Here is a 13,487-nt window from a genome sequence, read left to right as displayed (position 1 = left end):
TTCAGAAAATGTTCCACAACACTGATTCTCACATTGATTGTTTTTTCATGTGTGTTCTTTTACAGTGGAAGGCTAGAACGGCCAGTTTTGACAGTCAGGGGTCCTGTCCCTCCCCCAAACCCCCAGCCAGCCCTTGATCAGAGCTATATATAAGGCACCCCCCCTCTCTAACCATTGTCACTCTGACAGTAGAAGGTAAAAAAAATGACAAAGAGAGAGATTAAGAGAAATGTTCCCCAAGCCCTGCTATTTCCACACAGATGGTTTACAAACACTGATCTAAGTTCAAACTCTGTTGTGTTTGCCCGATGTTCCGTGTATTCAAGCTGTTCCAGTACATATGATCCTCAGTCAGTTCTTAGGGGTGTTGTGCAAACCTTTTCACCTAGAATACTCTGCAATGCCAATTTTGTGTTACTAGAATAGCTTGGTATTGTTAGCAGAGATGTTTCTTTCCCATTTGACTTTTCCTCCAGACAAAAGCATTTGAAATCTGACCGTGGTGTTTTGCATGCAGTGTGCGTGCACGTAGAACGTTGTGCACAGTACTGCTGTACTTTGTGGAAGGCTCTACTCAGATCTTAGACTTTGAAAGCAGGATCAGCCATCTTGGGGGTTGGATGGTTAAGAATATGTTCAGAAAGGACGAAGGTAAATCAGAGACTGAGGGAAAGTACAATGTTTTGTATGAGTGAGAAAAGAGAACTGAAGAGTGAGATGGATTTGTTGTGTGCTACTATGAACAAATTATTATCTCTTGAAAATCAGTATGAAAACAAAACCTATGTGAAGGTATACTTATATCAATATATATCAGTTTATAGATGTTATATAAATGTTATATGTGTACAAAAAGACTGTCTGAATTTCTTCAGAGCACAACAATCTTTGTCCTATTCATAGATTTGCCAAAACAAAGACAGTTTACATGTAAAATAGTTCATATTTGCACACAAAAACACTTCAGATGTAGCTGAATACATTTATGTGATTACATTAAAATTCATGTGTGAGTACCGTGTGTACAAATCTGGGCATTTAAAGTAACAGTGTTTACATGTGACACTGAAATATCCTTAGATACCTGTCTTGGTTGATGTGAGTTGTTCTTTTCACTTTTTTATTATTCAAATACATTTGAGGAGATAATTGAGGGTTTTATTTATAGCATTGTATTTAATAGATTCTATTCCTCTTTGAACCCTCCAGCTGTTCTTACAGTAACATCTTGTAATCTTTTGAAATGTAATTTTACTGTAAGTTATACTGGACTGACATAGTTTTCTATACTTTGATGTATTGTCCTGGGCAATGTCTACAGTAAACAATGTATGCTCAAATTTTGAAATAGAGTACTATTCAGGTCTGTATGTCACGAGCAGGTTTGACATAACGTAACAGGAACAAATGTTTTATTTAAAGATTTGCATTTGTTGCATTTAACACCAATTATACTGTTATGATTATGTCTTAAAAAGATGGACAATTGAAAGGATATGTATGAGATAGTGTGGTACCTAATGTCTGTTACATATGGAAATATTTATATTAATAAAATATAAAATATAATTATTATAATTTGAATATTAATTTATTAATATTTTAATGTATTAATAATTTTTATAATAATTTACAAAGCAGTCAAAATAGTAATTCATGTTACTTTTTAGACGTTTATGTCATAAATCTAAGTCTTTCATTTCAATTTAGGGTTTTCCATTATTATTTATTTATTTTTGTTTATCTCTGTGGTTAAAAGTTATCTTTGGTCTGATTTACTCAATCCTGGTTTCTGACCTAGTTATTACATTTACTTTCATTCATAACACAGTGAAATTTAAATCTAACAAACAGAGCTACTCTGGTTCACATTGCTCAGTGCTAAATTAAAGGGTAAGTTCACCAAAGTCTGTCATAATTTTCTTACCCTCATGTCACTCCAAACATGTATGACTTTCTTCCTTCCATGGAACATAAGAAGAAATTTCGAAAAAAAAAAAAAAAGAAAAGAAAAGAAAAAAAGTCATACCACTTTGAAACAACAATAATGTAAGAAAATGATGACAGAATTTTCATTTTGGGTGAACTATTCCTTTAACGTGCCTGTAGTTGCTATAGTCCAAAATTCTCCTCTCACTCAAATTTACTTAAAAATTGCTGCAAAATGTTGGAAACAGATAACATAAATGCACAAAAGTAGCATTAGATCAGAGCTTCCTTTCAAAGTTCTGGACATCTTGACACTTTTATGTTTTAAATTAAAAAGAAAATGAGATATAGTTTCCTTATAGACAGACAATTCAAATGCATGCAACAGCTGTTTCAAAGGCACAACCCCTGGTAGAGTGAACCTACTATGCAGGAAGCTTGTTGTCAATGCTGCCAAAACATGCTGGGCAGTGGGCACAGCTCAATATTCCAGAGCAATGACTTTTCACTTATTTCCAGTTGGTGGTGTTAAAATATCTTGAAATCCATATGGCACATGGGGCACATCCTCCATCACCTTGTAGGGTAATTGTTAAGCTTTAAGTATTTCTATATAGTAAGATTTCATATTTTAACAGAATCTTTAAAAATCCCAGTCAATGTGGAGGAAATGGTTGTACTAAAGTACAACTTTTTGGTTTTACCTGTTTTTACAATAATAATAATGTTGTAAAACTCAGTTAACTTAGAGTGTGTTTCTGTAGGTATATGTAAAAAAATAAAGTTAAGAAATACAATCTGGTTATTTACCTCACAACTGACTCTTGTGTGCTGTGTATTAACAAAATGTTTCTGCCCCCTTGTGAATGAAACGACTTTCTAATTTTGTATTGATCATTTGTACTTACAATATAACTTGTAATGTTTGAAACAGTTCTTGTATTTTAAAAATGCTAAAATAAAATGTTGGTTCAGTCATTTCATGGATTTTTTGCTTCAAACAGTTGCTTCACTTTCAGTTTTATAAAGTTCAACCACTGACTCACAAGAGTGAGTGCAAGTTATATATTCACTGATCATTCAGTTATTGAAAAAGATAAGTATACTTCTTTTAAGGAAAGTATCTAATATGTTTTTAATAAAATGTGCAACTAAAGCAATATAATGTATCTGTGCATTAATAAAGTTAAAGAAAAACATTTTGAAGCCAGAAATGGTATGCCCTTTAAAGACACCATGATATTGCCTGGCAAGTACATTTTCTTGACCTGTGTCGACATATTACACATTTAAACAGTTAGTTTAGGCAGGATTTATCAGAGGGCTCATCATCTACAATTTATTTAGTTCAAAGCCATTAACTATGATTTGCTACTTGCTAGTCGGTTGCAGGGGGAGTGACATTCTCATCTGATTGGACAAAAAACTTTGTAGTGTAACATGAGTCATCAATATTTTTGAATGATTTTCCGGAAAGTAGAGACTGTAATTTAAATATCTATATCTAAGTGTATTTTGTCAATACTGAAGTGAACATGCATATAAATGGCCTTAAAGCAAACACACATGGACTACAAGCCACAAAACTCTCATTTTGATGTCACAGTGTCTTTAAACGCACACCTATTCCTCAGGTGGGGGCATAATCGCCCATAGCTTCTTCTTCAGTGCGAGCTTATAAAGAATCTGGTACCCGTCATCCCACGCATAAAGCTGCCTCTCCTCGGGATTGTATTTCAGGCTGGAATGGCCCCCATAGCGCCTGGAGAAATAAACCAGAGGTGCCTCACCACTGCTTACCATGTCATTCACATCAAACACACACTGCACACGTGAGCGGCTCGGTGGCTTGGTGTTGTAAACCACATAGACTGTGCCGCAGACAATAAAGGCTGCTTCAGCGTTGTTTCTCGGGCATGCCGTGTCCCACATCTGTTCTATGTCCAGGGAGTTGGAGTCCATCTTAGCTAGATTGATGGTGTCTCCAGCAGCGTATAGTGCCCATAGCCCATCTTCATCTGCCACTAGGTCTATCAGAGTCTCTGGATTAAGGCTGTACACTGGGGAGTGATCTTCTACTGGAAACACTGCACTGTCTGCAACTGAACCATTGCTGAGGTCATATTTAATAACTCGGAGCTCAGAGTCCTCACAGACATAGTAGAGGAAGCCATCATATACCGCATGACCGGTTCCATTCCAAGCAGAGGGCAGAGTAACTTGTCTGCCTTTAGATATGCCAGATGATGCAGAGAGCTCTCGGACGGAGTTGAACTCGTACAGTGTGTTATCAGATGTGCTGTTAAAGACATAGACTTTTGCTGATATGGCATCTTTGGTCCAGACACCTTTGGGACTCCCCAGTCTCTTAAGGATCTTCATTGCTCGAATACTGGATACAATGTTAATGCACACTGTCAATGAAAACAAACAAGATTAAAGTGAATGCGGCCTGTACTTAATGATTAAAATGGCAAACTTTGAAGCAATTTAAACAGAATGCTTTGTATCTTGCTTTGCACAAGCAGTGGAGGACAGCGCCATGAAAAGTGGAATCGAAAACTAAGCAATTATTGAGTTTAAACCCTGATTTTGGCCTTTAGATCTTGGAAGAGCACATAAAATTTGTTTGACTTTATTGTAGGAAGCAATAAAATAAAACCCCAGAGAACACAAATGAAAATGAGAGAGAGAAAAAAGACCTGTAGAAAGAGGAGTTAAAATTAAATGAACAGTGTGGACACTGCCTTATAAGCCTCCACAACATGGCATAATGTCCATTTTACATCTGCAACAATTAAACAAAAACCTTTCAATGCCACACATGTTATTGCAACTTTGTAATCAAGGAAAGATTGTGAAGTGATAATGAGGGGCTAATGTTCTTAATCACCTTAATTGTTTGGTGTCTGTCTGTTTTAGATTACAGAACATGGTTAATGTTTCTAAGACATGTGATTTATTGAATGTTTTGGGCTTTAAAGCTCTCTTGTCATGATTTGCCACATTTTGCAGCTAACATCTTACATCTCTTTTGGATTTTAAATTTTTAATAGAAGAGGTATAAAACATACACCATCAAATATCTTTTCGCCATATTTTCCAATACAATCATTGTTTTAATTATATCCGTTTTATTGCTGAACAAATATAAGTAAATACACTTTCTGATATTAATTGTGTGGGAAATTGGAAAAACTACTTTCAATTTATTATATATATATATATATATATATATATATATATATATACACACACACACATATACTCACGCTCCTCGCGACAGCCCCTCCCTGGCGAATTCCCCTGAGGAAGGACCTTTTTATACATATAGGATGCCCCGTCCCTGAGAAAAAAGGTCCTTATGCCATGTTGTGGAGCGTGAGATCCGAGAACCAAGCCCGCGTGGGCCAATAGAGAGCTACTAAAGTGACTTGTTCCTCGTCCTCCCTGACCTTGCACAGCTCCCGTGCAAGTAGGTTCACTGGGGGAAATGCATACTTGAGCAGCCCCCGGGGCCAGCTGTGTGCCAGCGCGTCTATCCCAAGGGGAGCCTCCACTAGGTAGTACCAGCGGGCAGTGGGAGGTCTCTTGGGAAGTAAACAGGTCTACCTGTGCTTTGCCGAACCGCTCTCAAATCAGCTGGACTGCCTGGGGGTGAAGCCTCCACACTCTGCTGAGTGTGCCCGCGTCCGCGCCGTGACCCGAGTCGTGACTAGTGCGCCGGCACGATTTATGTAAGCTATCGTGGTGGTGCTGTCTGAACGGATAAAGACGTGCTTGCCCCGAAGTAGTGGGAGAAACCTCCGCAGGGCAAGAATTACAGCCAGCAACTCTAGGCAGTTGATGTGCCAACCCAGCCGGGGCCCTGTCCAACCCCGTTTGGAGGCATCTGTGGTGACCAGAACGCATCAGGACACCTGCTGTAGGGGGATTCATGTCCGCAGAAAACAGAGGTCTGTCCAGGGGTTGAAATCTTGTGACAGGCTGGGGTGATGAACACACGGTATGTGCCGCAGCGCCATGCCCATCTTGGGAATAGAGTCTGAAGCCAGTGCTGAAGCAGTCTCATATGCATCAAGAGGATTCCATATGACCAAGGAGCATCTGGAATTTCCTGGGTACAATGAAGTAAGGGCTGTAGAAACCCTTCTTAATCTCTGCTGGAGGGAAAGGCTCTATCGTGCTGAGTGAAAACTCGAAGCACTTACCTTGCTCCGCACACCCGGCAGGGGGTGGGTTAGTGACTGAGGAAGAGGTCCTGCGTAGGTGCCGGACTGCCGGAGTGTGGCACCGGGTTGCCGTGAGAACGGCATTTGCGGGCCAGGTGACCCAGGGAATGAGGAAATGGATCTTTTATTGAGAATGTGGGTACCACAGCCCGAAGGGGTGTGGCAAAAGAAATAAAGGTAAATTAATATTCTCCTCCCGGCCCTCCATTGGGGGATGGAGTGGCCTGTTTACCAGCTCCGGAGCAAACGTCTTATTCCCTGGGTTGTCCATCGCAGGAATACTTGGGAGCCTTCTGGGTCCTCGAGGACTTCCGACAGATGGGGGGCTTGCGCTTCCTGCGGGGCGCTCGATGCTGGGGCTGAGAGCTGGGCCCAGGTTGAGGCAGAGCTGCCTGACGTTTGGAAGCCGTAGGGGGACGCCCTCGGCAAGCAAAAAAAGCACGGCCCGTGCTGGAACGGCGGCGAGGCATGATGTGAGAAACGGCCTCTGTCTGTTTCTTCACCACCGAAAACTGATGGGCGAAGTCGTCCCAGGTTTCGCCGAATAGGCCGAGCTGGGAGACCGGGGCGTTGAGAAAGCTGGCTTTGTCTACCTTCCGCATCTCGACCAGGTTCAGCCAGAGGTGACGTTCCTGGACCATGAAAGTGGCCATCACCTGCCCGAGTGCCCGCGCTGTTACCTTCATGGCCCGGATTGCGAAGTCAGTCGCAGTTCCTGCAGCACATCGGGGTCAGGACTACCCAAGTGCAGATCTTTCAGTGCCTTGGCCTGGTGGACTTGCAGGAGGACCATGGCATGCAGGGCGGAGGCGGCCTATCCGGTGGCGCTGTAGGCTTTTGCGGTCATTGACATCATCCTACAGGGAGGGGAGCACCAAGTGATCCCGCCAGGTGGCGGCGTTTTTTGGACACAGGTGGATCGCAACTGCTCTGTCCACCTGGGGGACCTCTGAGTACCTGTGGGCTGGCCCGCCATTGAGGGTAGTGAGAGCGGAAGAATGAGGAGGTTGGTTGCGTGCAGTGAAAGGTGCCGTCCACGACCTCAGCGTCGTCAGCTTATCATGCACCTCCGGGAAGAAAGGAACCGGGGATGGGGGAGCAATCTTCTAGCCATGAGGGCTGCGGGGAGGATGGAGGGTTCCAGTCCAACCCCACCCTCACAGCGGCTGAAGGCAGCAGCCCAGTGGAGTCTTGTGCGTCAGATGCCGGGACACTCTCCGATGCAGTGGCGAATTCATCATCCAGCTCAGCTGGTCCGATGGAGTAGTCAGACTGGCCGTGGGGCGAGCCGCTCAGGATATTTGTCTTGTTTTATTGTGCTGTTTTCTTTCTCTTAAAAAAAAATAAAAACATTTTGTTTTATGATTTATGAAATTTCATTGTAATAATTTGCCCAGGGTAACACTTAGATATGCATCGGTATGCAGTCAATCATTTGTTGCATTTATGATTTAATTTAATTTGAAACAATACCTACTGAAAATATATTCTTCATTTGCAGTTTATTTTTTGCCATTTGTCCAATACTGTCTATTTTCTGCCACTGTCAATTTCCTGCATGCATATTGTCAATGTCAATTTCATGCACACCAAAAACCATGCACTTTGTAAACCCTATTTAGTACTACAATATGTTATATCAAATAAAGTATCAAACATATTGTTGGCCTACTATTGCACTGCAAATTATAAACAGTTGGCACATTGAAATGTTGAACAAGGTCTTAAATCTGTTTGCTGCATTTGTGAATGTGACAAAGCATAAACATAACTTTAGCCTACCTAGTACTACCTAGTAAAACTACATTGAATCAGTTTTTTTTATGAAACAGGGGCTATAATTTATTTTCCTGTATACTGTATTTCCACTTAGAGTACATTCATTTCCGCAAATTCCGTGGAATGGTTCTCACGGAGAACGTGTTTCCTTCCTGAGCCGTAAACGTGTTTCCTTCCTGAGCCGATCCTTTTTTACGACAAACTTTACATACTGGGTAACCATCAACATGATAGTGCCTCGTGGGTCTTTAATATACCCAAAGTAATCCCAGACAGCGGACGTCATCTGCTTTGGTGGCAGAAATAAAGGTTAAGGCTCAGACATGTCTGGATGATGTGCTTGCGCTCTGATAGTGCCACACTTCTGATGTGCTCGTGACACCTGCATGTCAATGTAACATGAGGAAGGTGCAGTTTAAAGACTTATTTTATCTCGCTGTGTAAATGTAGCTGATTCTGTCTCAATTAAACAGATTTGGATTTTAGAAAAATTCAGATATTTTTCTATATCTTTATATTTATGCAATACCGTCAATGAGAAGATTTCATCGGTATGATAACAGTCCTTTTTAAAACAGAGGTACATTGTTAAACCTTGAAACCGTTACATCCCTAGTCCATACAATGCAGATGAAATGGGTGCCAAAATTTTAGGGCATCATATAAGTAAACCATATTACTGATGTGGTTAAATCCATGTGATCAGACACTATATGATAGGTGTGGGTGAGAAAAAGATAAATATTTAAGTTATTTTTTATCATAAATTCTCCTCCCTGCCCAGTAGGGGGCGAAATGTACGAAGAATGTGAATCACCAAAAACACAAGAAGGAGAAAGTGAAAGTGAAGGCAAAAGGACATTAATATTGAGCTGTTTATCACCCACACCTATCATATCGGTTCAGAAGACATGGATTTAATCACCAGAGTTGTCTGGAGTACTTTTATGTTGCCCTTGTGTGGATTTTAGAGCTTCAAAATTTTGGCACCCGTTCAATTGCATTGTATGGATCTAGAGAGTTAAGATATTCTTCTAAAAACCTTTGCTTGTGTTCAGCAGATGAAAGAATGTCATTCACATCTGGGATGAAATGGAGTTGAGCAAATCATAAGAGAATTTTCATTTTTGGGTAAACTAACCCTTTAAAACTTAAGGGTACACCTTTTTCGATGTTAAAATATTTTCTCCAATCCCAGCTTAATATGCAGTGACATCTATAAGTAAGCCATTCATACATATTTTTAGCACTATTGAAATTGTTTGTTTTTATTAGCCAGTCCAGCCCAGCACAACAACACCGACTCAACCAATGGCATGAGTTTTTGAATGCGACTTCATAATGTTAAAAGTAATGTCATTCAATTGATACATATTAATGGCGTCAGATTAATGGCCAAATGTCCCACTTCATTTGCTTGTATTCCAGCATTTTGGACAAAAACATCAAGAGTCAGCTGTAGAAATCAACAACTGCACAACATCTTAACAAAAAACGTGGTTGGTATAAAGTCAGTGAACTGACTGACATGATTCTTTGTTCCTTGTTCCCTTATTACCAAGACACACCACATCTTTCCTCTAAATAAGCAAATCTTCAGTTAAGCCAAGCACTAGCATAACGTCTAGGTTACGTATGTAACCTCCGTTCTCCGATGAAGGGAACGAGACGTTGTGTCGGAGAAGCGACACTAGGGGTCTCTCTTGAGCACCGAAATATGCCTCTGACTTATGAGGGGACAGTACCGCAGAGATTACACACAGGGGGGAGTCCGCTTAGGAGGCCTTTAACCTGTGGAGCACCTATTCCAGTACAGGGTAGATTAAGTACCCGTAGTGGATTGGGTCGGCAAGTTCCTCCGCTGAACTGCGGACCCATGAGGGCTAGGGAGGAATCAACCAGGGATTCGAGAGGTGAGATCTCCTGGGAAAGAAGGCGCACTATTATACCTCGGGTGAGGGAAAGGGCGCTAATTGCAAGCGATTCACCCGGCCAGTTCGTCAACATGTTACCGAGTTCTACGGGCTCGTTGACGAACTGGCCGGGTGACTCGCTTGCGCTTAGCGCCCTTTTCTGTTGAAAGCAAGCCGCGACCGCAACGTTGTCACGAGACAACGCCTGTGGCCGTCTGAAGCGGAGAGCACTCTACCGCATCCAGGAACAACACAGGGGCGGAAAGGCATCTTGAAAAAGACTCGTCCTGAAAAGGACGTTCAACGCCACTGTGTTTTGCTCTTTTAGAGGAAATTACTCTTAAATAAAATCACTCTTTTATAGAACTCTTTACGAGTTTGTCTGTGCTGTCTAAGCGCCCAGGGGCAACAATGTACATGCCGTGCAAAGAAGGAGAAAGCCGCTGTTGTGCGCCGTCGAATCCAACAGCATGCAGAGCGTCAGATGAATAACAGGAACTTGGTGTGTGTGACTCGCAGCAAACTGCATGTATGACCATCAGCTCCGAAGATAATTTCTGAATGAACTCCCGTATTTGCCCCGCTTAAATACCCGTATGTCTGGGGGCGGGGTATGCAAATACTGTCTGCCAACTCCTCATTGGCCTTTTTTCATAAGTCAGAGGCATATTTCGGTGCTCAAGAGTGACCCCTTGGGTAACAATTAATGCAAAAACTGTTCAGATGAGACAGTAACACAGCCTTCTCTCAAAGCACTATAGCACAATCCCAATAGGGCATGTTAATTAGCTCTTAAAATATAAAAATGAGAATTACAAGTTGCAGCCATTAACTCCCACCAATTTTTTCATTCTATTTTCCAGTATCACAATTTTCCAGAGGCAGATCCTCCAAACTGGTATACTGTAACTAGGGTCTTTCTATCGGCCAAGACCATGTCAAGGCTAAAACTGAAAGCAAATGATCAAAAGCAAATTCCAAGTGGCTTGAGCTGGGCTTCAGCTGCCATTCCCAATACTCACCAGAGACCTCAAAGAATTCTTCCTTCTTCCTCTCCTTAACAACCACATCCTGTTCCACCATCTTGTCTGCTGCTTTAACACAAGGCTTTGGAGGATTCTTGGTTTCAGTGTAGTCCATCTCACGCTCCACACGGTCCACCTGCGCTGCGGCAGCCTCCAGGTCTGAATGCAGTTTAGTGTACTCTTTGCCTAACTTCTCCAACAGGTCTGTAGCTTGCTGCCTAAATTCCTTCAGATCAGAATTGTAGCGGTTGTTCTGTTCATGCCACAGGGCAATACGTTCCTGGAAGTATAACAAACTCACTAATAAGTAATGTAAATTGTTTAAAATGATCTGCAGCCTGTCTTTAATTGGACATTTTCAGATGAAAGAGTGCTAGAAATTCTTTCAAATAAAACAGTTACTCCAAATGTGAATAGTTTTCTGTGCATTAAAATGCTGTTGGCAATAACTGTACAGAAGAGATACTCTGTTAATCTCTACAGAAAGCAGTTAGTTTCTGATGATTTCTTTTTTCCTATTCAAGGCATTGGTTGGGGAAGTTAAAAAGCTCATTCATTGAAAGGTTACATTAACTGTCATATGGAGTCAGCACACGTTACTGTGTCAGGTCAGCATGGCAATGGATTTATAAAATTGGATATGCATTTACACAGAAAAGGTTATCAAGCGATTTTATTTAACAGTAAAATTATGTTAACATGTATATTGTTTATGTCTTGTGGCTATACTTTTATTTATTTATTTGGCAAGTAGTCTTGAAATCGGCAGAATATTGAGGGTTCAGGCAGTCAACAGAACTCTGACACAAACTGGAGGTGGATTTAAGCAGTACAGTGATTTCTTTCTTCTTAAATTACATAATTTCAATGATAATTAATATTTTATGTCCATGTCCATGTACTGTAGTTATTTTTCTTAGTAGCCATGTAATAAGAGGCTTTGCATTGGTGTCCTGATTACCCTGTCCCGACAGGGTTTGTTGTGCGACAACAACCGGCTGACTGTACATTATCCTTTACATACCATCTTGACTGCTAAATAAATTGTTAATTAAAAGTAGCTCATACATATTTTGATAATAACACTGTTTTTTTTAGTTCAGTGGACTCCTGCTGATTCAGTTAATTAAAACTGACCTGCCTGAATATGGTAAAATATGGAGATTCACTGGATACATTTCATTAATCTTATGAGTTGTCTACTTAATCATAACAATTATTTGATTACTGAATTAGCATAATTTCTCATCTTCACTGAGAGAAAACAACTGCTGAGCTACACGACTCTATCAATCAGAGGAATGTTTCTCTGCTCTGGAGTACAAGGCAGTGTACAAAAGAAAGACAAAGATAAAGAGTTGAATCTTCAGAGTTGATGTCAGACAGCACAGCACTGACTTTGATCAACAGCCACCCGTTTTGTTTGAATATTCATCTAAGTCTTGGATTTTTGGTTTGAGAAACATTGTTTCAGTCACTGCTGCGTTGAGGGGCTTTTTCTTAAGGGAACTTGTATTCAGTAGGTTACTTTAGATTCAGCCAGATGTGTGTTAATGTACAAAGCATGCTTTAACCGATATTGCCACTCTGTAAACCATTCTAAAACAATTGAAAACTTTTATTTCATTGCTGCCTAAAACTGTAAGTGAAATCAAACTGGTACCAAAGTTTTAATCTGTGATCAATGTTTATTGCACTTTTTGGCCACTTTGATGTGGGAATAGAGTAGAAAAGATGTTAGCATTGATGTTCTCAAAGATTTTGAATTACATCTTCAGTGGTCTTTCAAGAAATCACCAAATAGTGATGAATTGCGAAATTTGAGCAGTGTGGAATTGTGCCTCATCTGTTCTTGAAAAATAAAAGTCTTTGTAAGATGGCTGAAATCCAGCAGGACTGCAGACAGTATAGACTTAGACATCATAATTTGTCAAAACAGCAGATTTTGCCCAGACAAACCCAATTATTCTTACCTCCATAGCAAGCATCCTGTTTTCCAGGTAGTTCATCAGACCCTGGTAGTGGTACTGGCCCCTGGAACGCTGAGTAAAAATGATCAAGAGAATGAAGAATATGGTGGCTTTCATGGTGGGTTTGGACAATAGACACTTTTTCTAAAAAACAAACAAAAGAACTTAAAAACTCTGAGAAGCTGATGTGAACCGTAGCTGGTTATGGAGCGTTCTTGTCCTCCAGTGAGATTGCTCACAAGGAGAAAGAACCAGAACAGAGACTTCCAGGGTTTCATATTCGCTTGCTCTCTCTCTTGGCTGGAATGTTTTTACTAAAATTGAGGGAGGAGCCATGTGTCTCTGTCTGGCCTCTTTCTATCCTCAAATGAGAACAATGTACTGTGCTTGAAATATAAGTCACTAAAGTACTGTAAAATATATTTATATATTGTTTCTTATTGATATAATATTCTTTTTCCAATTTCTGCTGACAAACATTCTCCTTTAACCTTCATATTCTGTCATGTTTATATTCTATTCATTCAGACTGAGACAGTAAAAACCGGCATCCATAAAAAAAAAATGTACATTAAACTTTTTGGGTAACAGACCTCAGATATAAAACACGATTAATAATAATAATAATAATAATAATAA

At 40.5% G+C, this 13,487-nt stretch overlaps 2 protein-coding genes across 2 annotated transcripts in view; one reads left to right on the top strand and one right to left on the bottom strand.

The window, feature by feature from the left end:
* syt6a (synaptotagmin VIa) overlaps positions 1-2,875 on the top strand; it is a 72,472-nt gene extending 69,597 nt beyond the window's left edge. Inside the window, exon 7 of the mRNA XM_052106175.1 lies at positions 66-2,875. Within this exon, the coding sequence (XP_051962135.1) occupies positions 66-137 (72 nt within the window). The 3' untranslated portion in view covers positions 138-2,875. The remainder of the gene's footprint in view (positions 1-65) is intronic.
* Positions 2,876-3,054: 179 nt separating this feature from the next.
* LOC127629111 (olfactomedin-like protein 3B) lies at positions 3,055-13,104 on the bottom strand. Its single transcript, XM_052106178.1, has 3 exons — positions 12,852-13,104; positions 10,876-11,158; positions 3,055-4,343 (listed from the first exon to the last, which is right to left on the bottom strand). Exons 1-3 carry the CDS (start codon positions 12,963-12,965, stop codon positions 3,553-3,555), a joined length of 1,188 nt encoding a protein of 395 aa, XP_051962138.1. The 5' UTR covers positions 12,966-13,104; the 3' UTR covers positions 3,055-3,552.
* Between the last annotated feature and the right edge of the window lie 383 nt (positions 13,105-13,487).

This window comes from Xyrauchen texanus, chromosome 35, assembly GCF_025860055.1.
Source record: "Xyrauchen texanus isolate HMW12.3.18 chromosome 35, RBS_HiC_50CHRs, whole genome shotgun sequence".
Taxonomy (NCBI): Eukaryota; Metazoa; Chordata; class Actinopteri; order Cypriniformes; family Catostomidae; genus Xyrauchen; species Xyrauchen texanus.
This window is presented reverse-complemented; position numbering and strand designations above follow the sequence as displayed.